The 24,383-nt window shown below is 34.9% G+C and overlaps 1 protein-coding gene across 3 annotated transcripts in view; it reads right to left on the reverse strand.

Annotated features, from left to right (window-relative positions):
• Window positions 1–24,383, reverse strand: part of kcnip4a (potassium voltage-gated channel interacting protein 4a) — a 161,281-nt gene that overhangs the window by 123,396 nt on the left and 13,502 nt on the right. Inside the window, exons 1-2 of one of the 3 annotated variants that reach the window (XM_046851427.1) lie at window positions 23,216–23,362; window positions 22,584–22,735 (exon numbers count right to left, since the gene is read on the reverse strand). The exons of 1 other annotated variant lie outside the window; for it this stretch is intronic. In XM_046851427.1, coding sequence (XP_046707383.1) covers window positions 22,584–22,735; window positions 23,216–23,247 — 184 coding nt within the window. In that variant the 5' untranslated portion in view covers window positions 23,248–23,362. Of the gene's footprint in view, window positions 1–22,583; window positions 22,759–23,215; window positions 23,363–24,383 lie in introns of those variants that run through there. One more of the 3 variants, XM_046851428.1, reaches the window with a different exon arrangement.

Raw genomic sequence — 24,383 nt, forward strand, 5'->3', positions numbered from 1 at the left:
AGTAAATTGAAAGCTATATAAAATGTAACATTTTTAACCTTTAATTTGATTTCATTAAAAACAACTTTGGAATGTAATACTTGTAGTAGAAATGGGTCAGAGGTTTAATCTGCAGTCTTAGGCTGCTCAGTAGCACCACAGCTGATGCCAGACCTTTTATAGCCTTAGCTGAGGAACAGCTGGACAAGAACATCCCTGAGGCAAACGTTCAGTGTCCGCCAGACTATGCAGAGAGTCATCAGTGACTCAAAAAATAGCTTGGCCTCCAGCTGTTTACTACAAACCCAATGAATCCCAAGGCAGGGCAAGAACCATATGAAATCCAAATGCATCAGACATAAGTTTATGGAATAAAATCACATGCAGCAGCCTTCCTTTTAAATTCTTGGCAATTATCCTGATATGCAAGATGTAAAGGGCTGATAAAAATGTCAGATACCATGGTGCACAACCTAATCCTAATAAGTTTGTGGTCATTTTCTCAAAAGGCATTACTTTGTGAAGTCATTTAATAGTACTAATTTGAAATATACACAAATAGACAAATCTGTATGTTAGCACTTTGTAGTATATTTTTTTACCCTCTCTGAAATTAGAGGTGACTGAACAACTGTATTAAACAATCAACTAAATATTCAATTTGAGCTCATATTTAAAATTAAATTAAAAAAGAAACCATAAATAAAAAAACAATGCAACTTTAATTATAATATAATATTTGGTATAATGCAACGTTTTTTTGGTCCATGACCTTCAACCACGTTTGGCCCTTTATAGAGAAAACTTTGGGAATCTCTTATTTAAAGATTTACGGTTGCAGGTCTAAGCCAGAAAACCCAGTGTTGATGGAGAATTGTGCCGGTAATTATGGTACCTAACAGATCACTTGTTAGAAGTCTCATGACAGATCCCTCTTTCCTTGTCTAGCAGAGTGTTACACAGAATTGCACTTTCTTCCAACATAACATGAAAGGGTTCAAAACAGGGTTCATCTAAATATAATGAATGAAATAAATACTAGTTAAATAAAGACAAAATAAACAAAGACAAATTTAAGTGTTTAACCAGATCCACCCTCAAACTATCTATTGTAAAATATTTCAATAGCAAAACTAATACTAATAAATAGTAATATTAATTTAATAGTAATGAATACTAATAGTAATTATATATATATATATATATATATATATATATATATATATATATATATATATATATATATATATATATATACAGTGGAACCAGTTATGTCGATGTCCTAGGGGGTCGCCAAAAAGCATCGAGATAACCGATGATCGAGATAAACGAAAATCAAAATGGCGGCAATATATTAATATGCTATATATATATATATATATATATATATATATATATATATATATATATATATATATATATATATATATGGCGGGCCGTGCATTTGGTACCTGGGCCTACAGTGGGGACTTAACTGACTTAATCAACCTCTTAATACCACCACTATCACATTGTAATTATAGCAAGCAACAATACTATACAAATATGAAATAAACCAACGTGTAGCATTACAGAAAGAGAGAGGCATTTCGCATATTTAGGGTGAATACCAATTTACTAAAGCAAGCTCCAAACCTCTACACTACAACCGCAACTGTGCCACCTACATCATCTGGAGCAGTTCAGAATCAATATTTGTCTAATAACATGACAAAAACATACAAAATATAAATAAAATACAATCTACTCACCAGAGATGCTGATTATTTATAGACAAAACCCATCCTCCTGCCTTGGTTAGACAACTCAAGTTTGCTAACCCTCTGTGACTCCAAACACCAAGTCGATCACTTGCAATAACAGGCATTCCCAGCAGGATCATTTGCAACGCTCATCAGAGGCTGTAAGCCAGTGGTACCGCTCAAAGGCACTGGTCTGAAAGTGGCGAACAAACCCTTTCCCGAGCTGAGACAAGCTGGCTAGCTTCGGGGCTGTTGAGCAGTTTTGTTCTGACTGCCCAATCAGAGGACGAAAAAAGCTGACGCTATTCTGGGCAATTTTGAAATCTAATTGGTTAAAGAACCAGTCCCATTGCTAATATAGTTTAAGGTACATCGGCCAGCACTACTGATTCTCAAGGCCCTGGGAAGATTAGATTGATTTAGCAGCACAAAAGGCTGAAGTCTGATTGAACAAATAATCTAACATACACATACTGGAAGCAGTGCAGCCAAGTGAAACGCTATGAAATTAGGAGAATAGACTGTTGGGAATAAATTAATAAATTGTAATGAACAAATATAATAATTTATGTTGTAAATGTAGGTCAGTGCTTCTGATAGTGTTTAGGCCAGCAGAGAAGGCTAACGGCCCACCACTGTGTGTGTGTATGTGTGTGTGTGTGTGTGTGTGTGTATATGTATATGAATACCACACATATATGAATAATATATATATATATATATATATATATATATATATATATATATATATATATATATATATGAGGCTAACACAGTTCGCTGCCTTTGTTCCTCTTCTGGCGATTCTTCAGCTTTTCTCGTCTTCACAGCATGGTTTTCTCCATACTTTCGTGTGAAGCTTAGTTATAGGCTACAAACTCTGAGCCAATTGGCACCCCAAAAAAATCTAGTCTACAAAAGCTTTCAAAGTTATCCAATCTGATTTCAGCTGTCACATCATGTGTTGCCAGAGTCAGAGGAATCTGCCGTAAGGCCGTCACAATTAGCAGTGCAGGTACCTGCAGCTTAAAGTACATTATCATGAAGCTGTTGCTTCAACCAATTCAACTTATTCGACTATCAGGTACACAATTCTTTGACATTTTCACATCCTTTGATTGGATGGTCAGAGATCTCACTAATCAGAACTAGCAAACTGCATCTGTATCAAACTGCACAAGCTCAGATTATTTGTGTGACTTTGATAGCGGTTTAATTTTCATTCCACAATGGCCAAATGCAGTCATTTAATGAGATTGTGTTAAATTGTGTAAATTATGTTTCTTGCTTTAGTAATGGCATTTATTTTCACTGTCTGTGATGCAGCGCTCTGTTATACTGCATTTCTGTGAAATATTGATGGTTTCTATAGCCCTGGCATTATAATCATAATCATAATCATAATCATAAGAGATGGATTGATTCAGATAGGACACCATTGAAGGCCTAGTTGTAAACTGCCCAAATCATTTATAAGTTGTAATAAAACCTATATTCACTCTACATTAGTTTAACCTCAAGGTATGGATTCATGTTAAATATAGTTTGAAGGCCTATATAGAATAATTGATTTAATTGATAAATATTTGTGCTCTTCTTTTACTTACTGTAAAGAAACCTAAATCCCTGATCTGAAAATGACCACAATAATTTTTCATGTGCAGCGCACATGATTGGTTGTCATCATAGTTTACAGCATTTTTTTTTTCATTTATATTGGTCTTACAGTAAATGAATGTATGTTGTGTATTGGATGGATCAATTACTTATAAAAAATAAAAAAAAATAAAAAATCTCACAATAAGATCTTCACTCTCTGTGATTATATTACAGTTGTTTAGACTTACTGTATATTAGAGTGAGCGTGTTTATTAAAAAAACTAATTCAAATTCATTATAAGCAATGGTACATAAAATAGGAGTGTCAAGGAAAGCGTGCATAGATTTAGCTTAATGGAGAGATAAAGAGAAAGAGAGAGAGAGAGAGAGAGAGAGAGAGAGAGAGAGAGAGATTATTGTGGTGTTGTAACAAGGACCTCAAGGCTATGAACAGTGATAATAACTATGGCCTATCTATCTATCATTTCTCAAGATAGTGTAGCTCTGTGCTCAGCTAAAACCAAACACTCTGTTTTTCCCCCCTCTGGCCAAAGAAAGATATTAAATACTGTTTCCTACACTGGAAAAGTGCACTCATCATTCCAAATCGTTCAGAGTATTCCCAGAATTGGACACATTATCTAAAAAGAATAGGGTTTGTTCTTTTTGACCTGTGAATTTAGTTGGCCAAATGGTGTGGCTTCACAAAGACAAGGAAACTATGGAGAAAACTAGACTAGAAGTTATGGAAATCACTAATCTGCTGATGACATGTGCTTGACAAAAAGGTTATGCACATCAAATAGGTATACAAAATGTTTACATTTCCTTACTAATTCGAAGTTGACAAATTTGAAAATCAAATCAAATGGAGGTTGGACTGTGGATAAATTTGAGCATAATCTTTGAACACGCTTATAAAACATTAGATTTTTCAGTTAAACAAAATACATTTTATTCTCAATGTCACAAATAATTAGGACACGTCTGTAGTAGTAGATAGTGCATAATTGCAATACAATAACAATAAATCATTGTTAATCAATTTCAGGAACTTCATAATAAAATGTAAGCAATGGAGTTTAGTATCAAAAGCTAAATGTAAATCAGCACAGGCTTGAGCTCTTTATCACCTCATTAGTACTTCATTTTAATAATAAGCACATTTGCATACAAAAGGTCACCTTGAAGCTCTGACTGGGATGTGAAGTGTTACTGGGCAACATGCTTGGATGCAATGAAGTGTTTTGTTTATGCAGCTATTAACCAATTTCATATCATCAATAAAACATCTGGTTAATTTCTTTACATTTTTTCTTTTAATCAAATAAGGATTTGTTTATGGATTCAGGCTCAAATATAAACAGTATTTCAAAATAATGCTTTAAGTAAAGCTGACTTCATCCTAATCAGACTATAAAAATTAATTAAAACACATTATAACCCTTTAACTATCTCCTGAATAAGTTAGAAAGGGTTTCTCCCTGATTTTAGCCTTATTCAGCTTTATATAACAATCAAGTACGTTTCCTTTTTTGTCCTACTTATATCTTTTATGCAACTATGATGAACGAGTGCACTTGTGTTTGACATAAGGGATTTCATAGGCCATTACAGTCTACTGCAGATTTCAGTAACTCTTTGGCTAATTTATTAGTGAAAGTGGCAAACAGTTGAGCCCATATTTAAACATATGCATAAAATAATGCTGTTTAGACATCCAGCAGTGCTACCAAAACACAACACCTGTTTTTCTGCCTGCTATTCGTGTGCAAGGCATCGGCATTACAGGTTGCCAGACTGAGAATAGAAGCCCAAGGGATGGCCCCAGTGTTTAGCAGCTATGCACTACACTATGGCACAGATCATGTCTCAGTTCTTCAAATGAGCCTGTCATCGCAGCAATGGAGATGTTGCTTCATCTGACAGCTAAGGGAATTAAAGCTGTAAATACTATGACATTGCTAAAAGTTTGACCTTCCCAGTAATGGCACAGCTTTGCCTCACACTCAGACAGCCTTCCTGATGTAACGTATTGGTATTTGATTACACCTGTTATGCAGATGCTTTGCTGCATTTATTACTTATCTTGGGAAATTAAAAACCAATGGACGGGAAGGCCGATGCAATGGGGATGTATATTGGACAAGGTGACCTTCAAGTTGAAATAAATAGAGTATATCAAATGAAATCCATTTAAAGAAAAAAATAATTCAATATATAAACAGGAACGTTTTTCTTTTTACTGGAAATAAATTTAATTGAGAAGCATACATACTGCAGTTATTATTACAATTGAATCAACAAATAGAGAATATTAACAATCATTATTAAGAATTGAGAAAAACACTAAGGGCTAAACAAATTATGCAAATATTGTTTAGACTGCTCTCAGAATCCAGAAATGTATATAATATTATTATAAGATGCACCACTCTCTGTCATTTTACACTGTTAATGTAAAATGTCTATGATGCAAAGATAGCAAATCTATTAAAAATAAGTGATGATGGATTTGTTAACATCCAAGAAGGTGCCACCTCTTATAGCAGCCAGCTGTGTTTGTCATGATCAGGGATCTGGTTATGATTAAACTGGATATACAACAGGACCCAGCACATAGCACTTTTAATAGCACAGTTCAAGTGGTTAGTAATAAAGCACATTTAATTACCTTTGCATGATGTGTGCTTTAGAGAGTGTAATAATCTGTACTGTGGAGGGATAATACATGGAACATTGAATTATTGCATCACCTTCATGTTAGACAACCAGTCTTAATTGGGATGTTCAAAAAGCATGCATGGGTGTTACGGTCAGGTGTCCACATAATTCTGGCCATACTGTAGCTTTCTCAAACTGCATTTTGCTTCATTGACTCATTGATCTTGTTTTCCACAAACTTCCTTATTATTGTCCAATACTTAGATCTTTGGGTAAAACTGCATCAATGCTTTAAGTCTTAGCCTGAAGATATTCCTCTTCTAAACAAATCTGCTCAGCAGTGTCATATATAAGTCTGTACTGTCTGTTTCTGATTACAAAGAATAAAAATATATAATAGGACAGAAATCCACTCCTTTAAGGTCATCCACTGTTTTGTTAAATAAAGATTCATCTGTGTTTTGTGTATTTATTCTAGCTGAGATTTGGTAAAAAAGAAAAAAAAGAAAAGAAACAGCAAATCTTGTTTTATCTTTGTTGCTTAAAAGGTATAAATGGACATACCTGCCAAAACAGAGCATGCAAAATCCACACTGAAAATGGCCAGCTGGTGCAAACATAGTTTTTGATGGCCTGATTTGTTTAGCTGAACCTTTGTGGCAGGACTGGAGTTGTGTGATGACCTACATTCCCTCAGACCAGACTGTAGTCTCAACCAAAACACCAGAGCCATTCTGTCTTAGAAATCTAAACAATCATCTCCACAAGACACAGGATCAGCTAAGATTCCAGATATCAGAGTCATTATGCATTATGACTCTGACTGCAATTTTGCAGTCACTAACGTCGTAAAACTAAAGTTACTTGAAAGCTTTGGAAATGAATTAAATCAGTACCACATTTGGATTGAATATAGACTATTTTTGTGAACACTGGACTGGAACAGAGTAACTTTAATACCAGCACATGAACACTTCAGTGATAGTCACACTGGCAATATCTGTAATATTTTACTGTCAATATCTATCTCATATACATACTGTACCCATCTCTTTCTGTCTAAATCTTGTGTATATATTTGATAGTATATACAGTACAGACCAAAAGTTTGGACACACCTTCTCATTCAAAGAGTTTTCTTTATTTTCATGACTATGAAAATTGTAGAGTCACACTGAAGGCATCAAGGGCTATTTGACCAAGAAGGAGAGTGATGGGGTGCTGCGCCAGATGACCTGGCCTCCACAGTCACCGGACCTGAACCCAATCGAGATGGTTTAGGGGTGAGCTGGACTGCAGAGTGAAGGCAAAAGGGCCAACAAGTGCCAAGCATCTCTCGGGGAACTCCTTCAAGACTGTTGGAAGACCATTTCAGGTGACTACCTCTTGAAGCTCATCAAGAGAATGCCAAGTGTGTGCAAAGCAGTAATCAAAGCAAAAGGTGGCTACTTTGAAGAACCTAGAATACGAAATTTTTCAGTTGTTTCACACTTTTTTGTTATGTATATAATTCCATATATAATTCCACATGTGTTAATTCATAGTTTTGATGTTGGACAGTCGTAACAAGCATTTCACTACAAGTCAGAGTCTGTATGTATGTGTATGTGACAAATAAAATTGTATTTGATTTTAATTTAATTTGATTCATTTGTATCCAATACAGAGGGCAGTGAGTTTTCAGCAAGAAATGATACCTTATTGCTGCCTTTAGAATCATTCATCAGACTTATCTGACTTACCACATACTTAACAGCTTCGTCATTCCGATAGAAAGGAGATGACCTTTGCAAACACCATCTTTACAGTCTAATCCCAGAAAACCTATAACATCTGAAAGAAGTCTCATCACATACTGCTAAGAAGGAAATACACCAAGGTATCCATCCAGTGTTCACAAGGAAATACTGTGCAGACACTGGCCTGGAAATTCTATTAGAGATTGTGTCAAGCTTGGTAAGAGACGGCTCCTTTTGGATCTATTCACATGGTGCACTCTGTAGAAAAAAGTACATGTATTTATTCATGTCTCCAGCTGAGACAGTGGAATTCAATTGTATGATAGACACTCTACAAAAAATCAAGATTATTAAATGTTTTTCTAACTGTTGGAAATGTATGTGATATTATACAATTGTAAATGCTAGCAAATTGATGTGGTGTAAGCAGAATAAAACTCAGTATAAGTATACAGTTACAGGACAACATTACATTAAAATATATTGTTTTTGCTAAATCATTTCATATTTCTTTACTTCCAATTAAATATAAGAAATAAGTATTTAATACTATGTAAATACTAATGTTTTGACTTAAGGCAGTACATGAGAAACATCTGGAACCATCTATAAGTAAACTGTATGAACTTGTGTACAATATACAATCATCATTAATCTTCTGAAAACATTCATTCAGTGTTGTAATTGTTGATGAGGCAGTGTAATCAATGGTAAACAACCCGTCTAATTAATTATTCATAGCAGTCTGTCCTAACTCTAGCATGCATGCCAGGGTGCTGAGTAAACAAGAACACACACACACTTCTGTATTCCTGCATCCATGGAGACTGTAAAACTGTAATTATAACTCATACTAATTTAAAGTCAAGAACACTTTCATAATTTTGAAGGCCTTAGAACAGGGGTGGTCACCCCGCGGCTCTCGAGCTGCATGCGGCTCTTTGCCTGGTTTCATGCGGCTCTTACGTTCATAACGAAGTTTGTGTTTGTGTTTTTTTTAATGTGCGTGTTCGCTTCGCTTGAGTTCAATACGGTATTTTTAAGACTTAAATGATCTTGCTCCTGCTGGGAAACTTTGCCCTGAGGTTAGCACATAGAAAAGGAAAAAAAAAATCAGACCCATTTTTAGCATACAATTAGCAAAACCTACAAGACCGCAGCAAGTTTCACTTAACTTTAAATTAATGCACATTTGTAGCATAAGTGAAAGCAATAAACCATGTTGGGATACATCACAAATATGCTGCTATAATATGGTACATACAAAGAGTTGCTGTTATTTACTGTTCTATGAGAAATTTAAAATTTTAAATGTAATTAGAAATTTTTGGAATCATTACATTAAATCCCTTTTTTCCTACCTTTGTGTAAAGTGGCGTAAACACCTCTGCCAACCACAATACAGTAATTAAAAAATCTTAACCAGTGAGTCCCCTGGGCTTAACAGGCCATTATTTAAAGGCTCAACTCATATCCACTGACTGTTCATAGTGTAATATTAAAGTGTAAGATATTAAAATAAACCTTGGATGTACTGAGCAAGTATTTGTAAATCATTCATATAAGCATTTACACCAGAAGACTAAATAATATATAAACTACTCGTTGAGTGACATGCAATCTTATCATTTGCATGGATTACTGTACATTTTAAATATCGAATGCTGTTTTTTCTACTTGTGTATATATATTCACCCTTTACAATTCTCTTTTTTTTTTCATGTTTGTTCTCAGTCTTTGGCTTCTTGATCGATCAGAGTATTTAAATTTTTTTAATCCTTATGTTAAATAACAAGCAGTATATAGAGTGACAAAGAAATCTGGGCTACATTGAAAATTTGGTCATGAAAAATAGTATTTTGCATTATTTTCATTGATTTAATGATCTAAAAACAAATTAAGTTAGCCAACACAAACACATATTAAGACAAATAAAATTTATAATTTTTTATGACAAAAGAAATATAATTATATATTATAATTGAAGTACAGGTCTGTCTGTGCAAAGCTGTTAACCATAAACCAATATTTCATTTTACCAAATTGTAAATCGTTATTTCTTTCCTGTTATTGTTGTCGTTTGCTGCTGGTGTGTTTTGTTAAACATTTCTATTGCCATAGACGTAAATAACTCACCATGATTGTTCATTTCGTTCATTTTGATTGTTCATTTTGTTGCAAATGAGGTGTATCAGGAACACACACAAGGATGATGAACATGCACATGTGAGAACAAAGCAAAACCTTTTCAGAAACCTTCATAAATCAGGTAGAAATAATTCACTTTGGTTTGGCACAGCAGTTACACACAACATTTCTAAAAGATTGAAAAATGAGATGCATTATGCTGCATACAGTGTTTTACTTCAAAATGCTGATTAAATGTTTATCCTATAAATGAAGGCCCAGCTGTTAACAGTTCTTTATGAGATCCAGGTAGCATATATTATAATAACTGTGGCTACAATGAGTGAGTGACAGTAACATAATGAGAAATGTGGTGAGGCATTGGTGTGTATAAACAACACATTTTAAGTATGAGAGTGGTGTCTGCCTGCAGTCACTGAAAATGGCCAGGTTCCACTATACCCTATATTAATATGTCACTATTTATAGATTGCTAGATCACGAGCGGAATACGGAAATATGGGCAAAGTAGGTTACCTAAAAAGAGGAACAAGACTTGTATTCTTACTCTTCATGCTCTCTCGCTCTCTATCTGTGTGTGTGTGTGTGTGTGTGTGTGTGTGTGTGTGTGTGTGTGTGTGTGTGTGTGTGTGTGTGAGATGTTTAAACAGTAATTTGGGTTAATGCTTAAACTTTTGGTATATATACTTAAATAATTGTGAATACTGAAATATTTGGATATGCAAACTTGACCTTCTAGTATGCATACTTGTTTTTCATACATAGATACCTCAAATTGTAGTGTGCATATTTAAAGTTTATGTATACATAGCATTTTTTAAGTTTTCATACTTATTTATAAATTATTTTGCATACAAAGAAGTGATCTGTATTTCAATGTTTTTATGCTTGAAGACCTCTATGTATTCTCTGTATTAGCTGAATCCTTAGAAACGTAATGTGCAATTTAATATAATTTAAATAAAATGTATCCAGTGGTGGGTGGTCAGGGCCAGCAAAGCCTTCTCTGCTGGCCTAAACACTATCAGAAGCACTGACCTACACCTACATAATATTTAATCCATGAAATTTTATTAATTTATTCCCAACGGTTTATTCTATTCATTTCATAGTGTTTCTCTTGGCTGCACAGCTTCCCGTACGTGTATGTTTATGTCAGATCTTTTGTCCAATCAGATTACAGCCTCTATGTGCTGCCATGTCTGGGCATCTAATCTGCCCAGGGCACCAAAGTTAATACTGCTGGCTCTTTTACGTTGGCCGAGAAGTGCAAAATACATGAACAAATCGGAAAACAAAATAACAAACGCAAAAACAAAATAACAAATCTGAAAATAAAATCAAAAATCCAAAAACAAAATAACAAATCCAAAAACACAACGACAATTCAGACAAAGCAGAAAAAGTAAATATAGTTTGTGAATAGAACCGATCATTGGACGAGACACCTGTCATTCAACACATACAGGAACGTGTATTTATGTATATATTTGTATTTCCATGCACCTGTTATGTGTATTGTAATGTAAATTGTACTTGTTATTGCCACGTTGTTTGTATTATGGCTAATTGCTTAATATAAATAAAATAAATAAATAAATAAATAAATAAATAAATAAATAAATAAATAAATAAAAAGACTGTTGTACTTCCTGTGTATATTTTGAATGGCAGGTGTCTCGTCCAATAATCAGTAAGTGTTCCATTCACTAACTTTACCTACCTTTTCTGGATTGTCTGAATTGTGATTGTGTTTTCAGATTTGTTAGTGTTTTCTAAATTGTTAATTTGTTTTCTGATTTGTTAATGTGTTTTGCACTTCTCGGCCACCGTACTCTTTGGTCATGAAGAATATTAGTAACGACTCTGTTTCTTTAACCAACCAGAAAGGTAAGATTCGCCTAGCTAGCTGGCCCAGAATAGCTTCAGCATTTGTCCATCCTCTGATTGGTTGGTCAGAAGGAAACTGTTACAGCCAAGTTCGACTGGCAAAACACGTGTGTAGCTCTGCACACATTAATACATAAGAGTTAGACTTTTTTTTACACCTACTGGGAAATAAAAATTTATTTAGACTCGGACATACTTAAAAATACATTTTCAAGAAAAGCTAGACATCGTGAGAAGCTAGCTTGTCTCAGCCTGGGAAAGGGTTTGTTCATCACTTCCAGACCAGTGAATACGAGTGGTACCACTGGCGTACAGCCTCTGAGGAGCGGTGCAAATTATGATTCTGCATCTCTGGTGCATAGGTTGTATTTTATTAAAATCTTTAATGTTTTTGTCATCTTATTAGACAAATATTGATTCTGAACTGCTCCAGATGATGTAGGTGCACAGTTGTGGTTGTAGTGTAGAGGTTTGGAGTTGTCTTAACTGGGTTTCTTGCTTTAGGAAAATAGTATCCACCCTCCATATGTGAAATGCCTCTCTTTCTATAATGATATGTGTTGTTGTATTGCGTTTTTGTATAGTATTGATGGTTTCTATAATTGCGACATGATAGTAGTGGTATTAAGAGGTGGATTAAGTCTTGTAAGTCCTCACTGAAGGCAGAGGTACCAAATGCATTGCCCGCCACTAAATTTATCACTGTTTATTTGTGCATTTAATAAAATATTCAGTAAACATCATTGTTCTCTACATTGTTGGCAGCCATACAAAAATACTGCTTCTGTATTTAAGTCAAATCTTATATAATACAAACACACTGAATAATGTGAGTATATTTTATCAGTCTTGTATGTATCCCTTGTTAAGTATCTCTTATATAAATTTTTTTTTAAATGAATGGGTTGCGAGGCCTTCCTCAGAGTGCCCTAGCCCACCTGGCAAAGGTAAGATTGGGGCATCAGGAGCCACCCCTGGAGGAGGGGGTAATGTCAGAGAAACACCAGCCATGCCTCCCTCCAAGGCTCACACTCTCACTCAGCCTCTCCCTGCTACTAATCAGCTACACCTGTCCTCCTCCTACTAATCACCTACACCTGTTCCCCATTTACCTGTCCCCTCTATGAGGTCCTTTTCCCCCCTTCACTCATGGTCTGATCTACTAGTTACGACCATAGATCAATTGGACTTCCTACCTCTCTGGTTCCTTGTGCTTCCATGCTCCTGGCTATGCTTCTATGGAAGCACTCAGTTAAGTGTACCATTTTGCAACAGTCTCTTCTCAAGCTCTCGCGTGTGTATGTTTGGAAAATAAAAATACATTCTGTTTTACTCCGGGTTTCTGCCACCTGGTCTAACCATGACAGTCCCACAGTGGGGAAATTTCTCTATACATTTTTTTTCTCAATATAATATATTTAATATACTTATTTTTAGATATTTAACTTTATTGATTGCATGTTAAGGTTTCTATGTGTAAAGAATTACATTCTCTGAGTTGTGCAGGGGTTGGTTCAGTGCAGAGATTGGTTTGATGATGTTTCCTGAACATACTGGAAAATGTAACTGCATTTATGTTGCACTTTATAATGCATATTCAACATTATGGTATATATATATAATTGTTTTTAAATGCATACTTAAATGTCTCATTTTGATACATATTTCTCAAGTTTTTATAACTTTTTTAGGTTTAATAGTTAATTTATGTGCAAATTTAGCATACTTGTTCTTTGCTATGTTTACATACAGTGTTGTTGTTTTTTTTAAGATTTACACTTTCAGGTTTTTATGCTTAATAAATTGTGTATCAAATCAGGCCAAACTTATTAGTCATTTAATCCTTAGAGTTCTTTTAACTTTTGCAAACGCCATCTGTGGTATAGTGGATCGAGCTGTTGCCTAATGTTCCAGCAGTTGCTGGTTCAGTGCTATGCAGAGATTGTTTTGGTGGTGATCCATGAACCCACTGGAAAATGTATTTGCATTTTTGTAGCACATTTTTTTATACATTTATTTTGAATAATTTTTGTAAAGTTACTTTTACATTTTGTTTGTACTTTAAGTATACATCCTTAAAAATCTAAAATTATGTGCATCACTTAGAACGGAAATATGTGAAACATCAGTGTTAAATCAGTGTTTTACATAATATCAGTTGAAAATCTTACTACTGTATATCATTTTGCATATATTCATGCATACATAAACAATCATATGCACTTAAATTTTGATATTCATACTTAAGTCTATTATGCATACTTTTGTTCATATATAGCTTAGACATTCATAATAATTAGTAATTTAGTTTTTATTTATTTTCTAATATTTGTACATACTGTACATGTTGCTAATTTTTCAAGCCACTGCACTTTAGTTCTGCATTTCTGCTGCATTGCAAAGTATGTATAGTGGGCAGAATAAATCTTTTGAAATAAAAACATACTGGCCTTTGGAAGTATATTTCTGTTTTTTTTTTTTTGTTTTTTTTTGCAATATTTCATGCATACATAATTAACAAGTGTGTTCTTAAGAATTAAGTACATACTTACATTTGTGGTATGCGTGTACATTTTTAATATGCTAATAATCTCTGAATAATATGTATACTATCGTTAATAACCATTAATTTGTAAACCTTTTTTTCATGACTTGCACTTTCATGTTTTTTTCATATTTCTTTTGTAGTATGAGTACATTAGATAAATGTGATGTAGTTAATCCATTGGCTGAATTATGCAACTGATTTGTGGCTAAAATATGGCCAATTTTGCCTGAGAGCATTAAGATCACAATTCCAACTAGTGAGTGATCATTTTACAGAGGCTTCACCCATTGCAATTCCCATGCAATCTTCTTCAATTATAGTACATTATCCACACTTGAACTACACGCTGTAAGTGTGAAATGTACCATGAGCTTATACAGTTGTTCCTAAAAAGAATTTTAATATGTCATTTGTTTTCCTCATCTCTACTATATTCTTATGACTAATTATTTGCCCTTTATTCCAAAGTGAGGAAACATTTACAAGGAATAATACATCTATTTTGCAAATATTGCACACACTATTAATGTACAGTTATACCTGGTTAATACGGGAATATTTGTGCCAATCTAGTCACTGAGACCAAATGACAACAGTGCTGTCACTGATATCTCCATATTCATGCCATCATCATTTATTCATACTGCGCCTTGAGTGTAATCAGCACACAGAGGTCGTTTATCATCAGTACAGGCCTTGGAGATGGGGTCTGAGGCTAAAGACTAATAGTCAGGGGCCCTTGAATTCACACCAGAATGTTAATGTTTAACTGTGTGAAGAATCCAAAGTATTTCAAATAATGCTGCAATGTTCTTAGATTGCCTTCCACATTTTAAATAAAAAGTTTTAAATCACATAATATAATGTGTTTTTCTTTACACTACTTATGTCTATATACAGTTTATAAGTAAACACTATTCACTGCTGGATTTTGTAAATAATTTTTTTTTTAGAACAAACTTCTGTTTCTGTACATTCTCAGACTACTTCTGCATATTTTGCACACACATACACCTAGGATACACATGGGAATACCAACATGAACCCAATCTACTTCTGCAGGATATGTTTTTACATTTACATTTGTGGCATTTAGCAGACGCCCTTATCCAGAGCGACGTACAAAACTTTCTACAAAGTTACATTGCACACATTATACATGGACCCACCTCTTCCTCATAACTTTGTGCATTTGTTATTTATGTCTTGTGCCTTTTTTGTTTTCTTTATGTCCTTGATTTATGTCATAGCGTGCTTGGAGGATTCAGAGTAAAAATGTCATTGTATGGTGCAAGAAAATATTTCCTGTACTCAATAAACTCCTGAATCTTAAATTTAAATTTTACACATGATGAGGTTATCAGGGTCAAGTAACATAAAACAGTAAGATAACTGTAAATGATGTATGTTAACCACATATGTGTACACTGCAGGATTCGTTGCAATACTGTTACTTTAGTGCCACCTAGTGGAAAAAGTCACTTACTCTAGATTTACAATTGATATTTCGGTAAGTATATCTACAGAGCTTGGGTTACTGTATATGTCTATAGAGTTTGCATGTTCTCCTCATTTCTTTATAATGCAGGCCTCTGGGATCTCGTGTGTGTGTGTGTGTGTGTGTGTGTGTGTGTGTGTGTGTGTGTGTGTGTGTGTGTGTGTGTGGTGTCCTATTATGGACAGGCATACAATTCAGTGTGTGTTTTGTTTCCATAAAATTCTGCTAAAGCCTCTATATTCAAGGAGTCGGTTATGCAAAGAGATACAGCACCCTCTTCTGGTGAGTTTATGTGTTATACTGAGTCACTCAGAGTTAAATGCCATATCAAAATAAAGCATAGTGAGATTGCTAAATCCTTGGTTGCTTTCTGGATTGTTAGACATGACCTGTCTGTGACTGCACCTCTGAGCAAGTGAACTCTTACTGACCCAGGTGCTAGTGGGGTAGCTAGGTGACACCGGTTTACTCTTCTCCGCTGCATCATTATGCAGCAATGTGTCTTTTCTAATGAATTTCAAATCTTTGTGATATTGTGATGTAAGTAAAACTACTGTATCAAAACTTAATATGCAAGCAAATACATACATTATGTTTTCACACTATTAGAGCTTCACTATAAAATGTATTTTTTAATAACTTGGCAGATCTTGAACATCTGGAGTTTTAGTACAGGTTAATCACAATCACAAAAATACAAAAAAAAAATGAAACATTTGCAATTGAATAAGAAAAGATAAAACTTTGTGGAATCAATTAAATGCCCACTCTTCTAGGATGAAATATTATTACAGATTTGCCATTGAATGGAAGTAAATCTATAGCAACATCAAACAAATGTGAACAAAAATCCCTCAGTTTTATTTCCAAGCTTGTGTATCAGCAAATGTTCACAGCTATCTGTTTCTTAATGCAGAAAAGTTATCAAATCAATAAATTCTGAAACCTTCTAAAAAAAAATTTGTGCCATACTCACTCATGCATATACATATATTTTCATATATTTTTATAGTTTATACTTTTTATTTATCTTCCTTATTTTTTTATCCTTAATTTTATTCATTTTATGCTTAAATGTTGGACAGTTGTACAAAGCATTTTTCACTGCATGTTGTACTCTGTACATGTGTATGTGTATGTGACAAATAAATTTAGATTTGATTTGATTTGTATCCTTAAAACCAGGGGTGCCCAATACGTCGATCGCGATCTACCAGTCGATCACAAAGGTAGTGTGAGTGGATCACATGACATTTAAAAAAAAAAAGGTATAGATTTTTGTTTTTTTATAGTAGGTAGATCATTTTGACTTGGTCATTTTATAAGTAGCTTTCATGCTGAAAAAAGTGTGTGCACCCCTGCTCAAAACAAACAGAGGCTTTCTTTTTAAAAGCAAAGATTCACTTAACAAATCTAACAAATGAGAAATGCTACATTTATATCAGTAACAAGCTAATGGTCAGACCACTGACCACACAGTCATTTACTCTACTGATGGCAGCATAAATTCAGCAAGACATAGAACAGTGAACAGATCAATACTGTGTCAGCATTAATGCAAGCTGGTAAGAAATATGCTGGTTTAAATCTGAGTTATGGGCTTCAGGCCTACGGTAACATTTTCAGACTGATAGACTTATTCCCATCATTTTTTATAGACATACATATTGAAAAGCTAATTCCAATTGACATGAATAAACCTTTTTAACTCTAGAAGTCTCACTCTTTATTTCTTTACAGTATCTTCCCTATTCGTTTCCCTTTGTGACCAGAAAATTCATATCCAAATACTGAGCAGAAACAAAAGCTAGAAACGCTGGAGGATATTTGCCAGGAGACAAGATAATATTAGATAATCATGAACAAACTCATTCAGTCATCTGAATTTTGACAACAGCACCTGATACAGTGATGGACCCAGCAGCTTTCTACACCATTGTCATTACAGAGAGCAGAAGCTTGAATAACAGCAAAGAGAAAAATTGTGGGAAAACATGAATATGTGCACAGCACATTCATCCATTCAATCTGGATTTACATCCCCTCACGTTAATGAAAATGAAAAGCATTGAAGGCAGTGACCATATTGATTTGAGTAGCTGACCAAGATGACGATAGCAAGCAAATACAACCTAGAAGGATTTTTATGTCTGCACAAAATGTCAGGTTAATAAATTATTCATTTTTATTGGCAAGTGACACCTGTGCATAGCGTTCAGAGATATATTTATGTTTTGATCGGTTGCACTTTTCTGAAATATTTTTTTAGTATTAAAATAAAATGTATTTATTTTTTATTTTAAATACATTTAACCAATTTTTTTATTTTTTATTTTTTTTATTGTCAGCAGGTTTGTTGACTACATTCAGTGGTGTGCTTTACATTTTACAACTAGGCCTTTAGTGGTGTCCTACCTAAACCAGTCCTCCTCTAAATGTCATGTAAGTGTGCTGCATCAGACCTCATGCAGTGAGAATGAACACCATTACTGAGGCAAGAAACCCAAACACAATTCAAAAAGTCTCCTTTCATTGCTGCCACAGCTGCACTGCTTCCATACCATCTAATATTAATATATTAACCTTATAAAATGGCCCCGAGTGTTCCACATTTGTCTGTGCATTACGGTTTTCTTTTTGAAATGAAGGCAAATTGTGTTTCTACAGGAAAGAAAATGTAAAAATATAAATAGTTCATCAAAAAGCTTAACACCTGTTTTGAAGTGACCATGTGACCAAATCATTTCTTCTCCTCTGTCAGCCATTGTGGAAAAAAAAACAGCTTTGTAAATCCACACGTACATATTTGAGCTCGTTCAGTTTGCGACAGACGTGGGTTTCAGTAGTCCATTCTCTGACCATCCAATCAAAGGAGGTGAAAATGCTGACAGGACTCCTACTAGGGGGGCTCGGAGTGGCCAAGTGACAGTCTGACTGGTTAAGCAACAGCTTCAAACAGCATACACTTGAATCTACCAAGAGACCACCATGTTCATTTCTGTTGGTCTTAGGGCAATGTGACAGCTGGAATCTGATTGGACACAACATCTAACCTCTAACTTACACTCAGTAAGGCAGCAGCAGTAGTGCACCAGAGAAAACCACTCTAAAATGAATTGAATATTGGGAATAATTTATTAAATTTTCATGGACAAAAAATATATTAAATATAATTTGAGTAACACATTTTTGTCTATGTAGTGTTTGTATAAATATTTGTGAACAGTATCCTGTTTAAAACTGATGGCCTGTCACAGGTTACATTATATATTGTGATGCGTATTATACATTAAACATATTTATGTATTGTGGTATGATTTGATATTTGTAATATGTTATATTATGTCATGTTGCCCCTACAGTTTACATAGTACCCAAAAAGTATAATATAGCTCATAATTTCACTAACTTTAAATACAAACATAACAGTACAATCCATTTTCTTGTACAGTTAATCCTGATGTGACAATTTTGGGGGGAATTATAATAGTTTATTCTTATATTCAGCTGTTTCTTTATATAGTCTGCCTTGAAGAATATTTCCATAAATACAACACATCCACAGCATTCCACATTCCCACTGCAATCTGGCTAATGGATTGTGCCTTGTTCTAACTCATTTAACAAATAGGAAATGCTAAATTTACAACCAGCGTCCAGCAAATTCCCACCCAGCACCATGGTTTATTACAGCTGTTACCCCACATAAAGCCCAAACTGTTTTACTTCACTCATGAAAGCACACAGAGACAAATAAAAATCTTCCCATTATGTCAGTATCAGTATATGTGTATAGGCCTTTAATATCTTCAAACAACTTAAATCTGTCTGGAAATCAGATATGAGATGTTAGCCGGGTTTTTTAAGTATAGGTTTTATATAAACATACAGTATCTGTAAACATACACTACACCCCTCAAATTTCATGAAATTATTTTATTATATCTTCTCAAGGGACAATACTATAGAAATGAAAGTTGGATATATTTTAGAGTGGTCAATGTGCAGCTTGTATTGCAGTACAGATTTAATGTCTTCTAAAAATAACTCAAAATACAGCCATTATTGTCTAAATATCTAACAACAAAAATGAGTAAACCCTGAGTTTTATCAGCTGTACATGCATAACATGCAAAGCCATATGTCCTATTCATCACGTTCATGTTTTTGTTTCCTTGACAGGACCATACAAATTTGTGTATATTGTATTAGAGCAGTTAAAATTTGGTGCTTTAATTACAATTCTCTCATACTGACCACTGGATGTTCAACATGGCACCTCATGGCAAAGAACTCTCTGAGGAGTTGAGAATTAGAATTGTTGCACTCCACAAAGATGGCAGAGGCTAAAAGAAGATAAAACCGTGAAACTGAGATACAGTACAGTGGCCAGGGTCATACAGAGGTTTTCCAAGATGGCTTCCACTCGGAACAGGCCTAGCAAGGGTCGACTAAAGGAGTTGAGTCCTCGTGCTGTGTGTCAGGTGCAGACGTTGGCTTAAAAAAACAGACACGAGTGCTGCCAGCAATGCTTTAGAGGTTGCAGAAGCGGAAGGTCCACTTGTCAGTGCTCAGAACATACGCTGCACACTGCTACAAATCAGTTTGCATGGCCGTCATCCCAGAAGAAAGCATCTTCTGAAGCTGAAAAGAAAGAAAGCCCACAAACATTTTGCTGAAGGAAACCTGTCAAAGAGCATGAATTTCCTGGAACCATGTCCTGTGGTCTGATAAGATAAACTTGTTTGGCTCAGATGATGTCCAGTATGTGTGGTGAGAAGTACCAAAAAAATTGCCTATTGCCTACAGTCAAGCATGGTGTTGGTAGCATCATGGTCTAGGGCTACATGAGTGTTGCTGGTACTGGGGACCTGCAATTCATTAAGGGAAACATGGATTTCAACATGTACTGTGACATTCTGAAGCAGAACATGACACCCTCCCTTCAGAAACTGGGCTGGATGGCAGTTTTCCAACATAATGACCCCAAACACACAGCCGAGATGACAACTGCCTTGCTGAAGAAGCTGAAGGTGAAGGTAATGGAGTGGTCAAGTATGTCTCCAGACCTGAACCCTATTGAGTGGGGCATCTTGAAGTGGAATGTGGAGAAGCGCCATGTGTCTAACATCCAGCAGCTCCGTGATGTCATTATAGAGGAGTGGAAGATGATCCCTGCAACAACCTGTGCAGCTCTGGTGAATTCCATGCCCAGGGGTATTAAGGCAGTGCTAGATAGTAATTTTGCTCACAAAATATTGACACTTTGGACACAGTTTTGACATGTTCCTTTGAACTCTTTTTTTTTTTTGCCAGTTATTCTGACAATAATAGCTGTATGTTGAGTTATATTCAGATGACAGTAAGTCACTAAAGCACATTGACTACTCTAAAATATGTCCAGGTTTAATTTCTATTGAATTGGCCCTTGAGAAGATATACTGAAATGGTTGCTGAAATGTGAGGGGTGTACTCACTTTTGTGATATACTGTATATATACAGTAGTATTGAGATCTAAAGGACATATAAAGAGGAAAGTAATTAATATCAGGTTGTGTGATGCATTATCCAAGGTGTTTTTTCCTCTTAAACCACAATGTGTCTGTAGTTACACATTTTTTATGTATTAAAACCTTTATAAACTTAATAAACTGTAAACATTTAGTTACATTAAATGCTTTGTAATTTTTTTGATATGCTTTAGTCTGTGTTATTACTTATGGTATAGCAGCTATAAACCATAGTTCATTCACCCTTTTGGCCTTTCTAAAAAAAGCTAAATAGATGGAAAAGTATGCACAGCTTGATATGTTACCAAAAAATCTGAGACAATAAAACATCACTGGAGAAAAAAAACTATCCTGGAGACTTTGTACAGAAAATATTTACTATAATTGTTAAATATTCATCTAATTGGGAAAAGCCTCACAATGTCAACAATTCTGTTAAATTACAGCAGTTTTTATGATCATGATTACGTTGCATGCATAATGAAAGCTAAGAGGTGGAGAAAATGAGTATTTAATGAATCTGTAATGTGTTTTCATATGATAATGAAATTGCTCTTTCTACAATTATATATAAAAGGAATAATGTTGAAGTTTCCTGTCTAGGTGCATATTCTTGATATCTGCAAATCAGCAGGGGGTCAATGACAAAGTATATGTTTAAATTAATTGCTGGCTAAGTGTTACCAAGTTTAACCCATGCGAATAATTAAATAAATACTTCTACTGTTTCCTAAAGGCAGCTTAATAGATTACCCATTTTTTATATTAAAACCTTCTTTTGGCTTCTCCGATTAGGGGTCGCCAGAGCGTTTCATCCGTATTCATGATCCGCATGTTTGATTTGGCACATGTTTTTACGCTGGATGCCCTTCCAAACACAACCCTCCCCATTTATCCGGGCTTGAGACCGGCACTAAAAGTGCACTGGCTTGTGCAAGTTGGTCAGTGTAAGTTGTATTCCGCATATAACTCTGTTTGTGACAAATAAAAATCAGAATTTTGAAATATAACTTCAAACAGGATCTTAATTGCAGAAGCCACAATACAGAGCTACAAATATCGAGTCAAGAATCAAATCAAATATTTTGCCAAGGAAATTTTTGGAAATTCACCAAATCCTCAGTCTGAAAGTCAGATTTAAACCAAACTGCAGTTTACCAGGACCAGAAAAAGCAATTGTTTGAGGTTAACCTTTCTTTGTCTTACCATTTACACTCAATTACAAAATGACACTTTTGTGGACAACCTTTACTAAAAATAATTACCTTTTTTAACAGGCTGGGCCCATGAGATGATACGTTTCACCAGACAGCAGTTCATCAGTACTTTCTTAGAGAGTCTATGGTTCCTGGGAAATTGCCAGAGCTCCTTTCTCCACTGGCTTCTCTTGGCTGGTGTAGACATTGTCAAGCTCAGACTGTTTAAATACATCCAGAGTTACTACCAAGAAAAATAATTGAATTCACCTTTTGTTCACATGATATTGCTTTATAAGGAATGGATTAACATTAAAAAATGCTTATTCTTTCTGGGCTACAAGTCTTTTTTTGCCCCAGCCTAAAAATGTCTCTTTGTCTTCTAGTTCACATCATTCAACCCTCCAAGAGGTTGCCCTCTGTTTCTACAGCTCAAACAGAGCATATGTAGAATGCCTTGTTTAAAGAATCATAATTCATTAATTAAGGCATAAACTGAATTTATTTCTAAATATATGAAAACAAATTATAAGGTATTTATGCTATACTCTGTAGGCACTTACATTGTTGTTGCAAAAAAGGTATATGCAATTATAATATAATGAAATGTTTGTGCCATTTTTATCATGTGCATTGTACTTACACATACTTGTGAAAAGATAAACAATTATGCATGTAATTTATCTAGACTATGCCCTTACCTTACTGCTGACGAAATATCTGGTTGTATCATCCACTGTTAACAGCACAGACCTCAGATTTCTTTTAACGGACTGCAAACTCCTTTTCCTTTCTCCAAAGCAGGTAAAATAAGAGTGACAATAAGAGCACAGGAGAATGAAAGTGGTTCCTTGTGACCAGATCAGCAGCCAATGGACTCAACCCCTTTCTCTCTCTCACTGGAGAAAACTGCATGCAGTGCATCATCATCATCATTAGTGTCCCAGAATGCCCACTGAGAGAGCAGTGGGATCTATTTGTGTCAGTGCCTGTCATTTCTCTTACCTAAAAAGAATTGCACGAAAATATATAGACTATTTGACCACATAGAGGACATTTGTCTCTGCCACATACATGCACATATAATGGACTTAATAAACACTCTCTGCTCGCATTTTTACCCTGCAGCTTCCACCCAACACATACAGACGCTCATACTCCCCTACTGCTCTGCTGCCATTATTAGCAACACTAAGCCCCCACCTACCCTCTACCCTAATTAAAATCACACAGCATGTGTAATCTGACCCTAAAAGGCTCAAAGAGTAATAGATTGCAAAAATAAATAAATAAATAAAAACAGACTGTTTAGTTATTTCAATATTTTAAGTTAAACCAAAAAAAAATAACAAAGCCTTGATTATCAAAAAAAACTTGGTATTTAGCTACAGTGCCCTCCACAATTATTGGCACCCCTGTTTAAGATGTGGTCGTGGACTTCAAAAAATTCTCCTTTTTTTTAAAACAACATAGAACCCAAATGCAAAAAAAGAAAAAAATCCAACCTTTTATTTAAGTACATTACGGAGCATTCATGGTAAAAAAAATCACACATTTAGAAAAGAAAAAAAAACTTGAAATCATGTGTGCCACAATTATTGGCACCCCTGATGTTAATACTTTGTACAACCTCCTTTTGCCAACAAGACAGCACTTAATCTCCTCCTATAACATTTCACAAGATTGGAGAACACAGAGAGAGGGATTTTTGACCATTCTTCTTTGCACAATCTTTCTAGATCATCCAGTGTCCTGGGTCCTCTCTTATGCACTCTTCTCTTTAGCTCGCCCCACAGGTTTTCGATTGGGTTGAGGTCTGGGGACTGAGATGGCCATGGGAGGACCTTGAGTTTGTGACTGCTGAACCAC

Source organism: Silurus meridionalis, chromosome 6 (assembly GCF_014805685.1).
Source record: "Silurus meridionalis isolate SWU-2019-XX chromosome 6, ASM1480568v1, whole genome shotgun sequence".
NCBI classification, from domain to species: Eukaryota; Metazoa; Chordata; class Actinopteri; order Siluriformes; family Siluridae; genus Silurus; species Silurus meridionalis.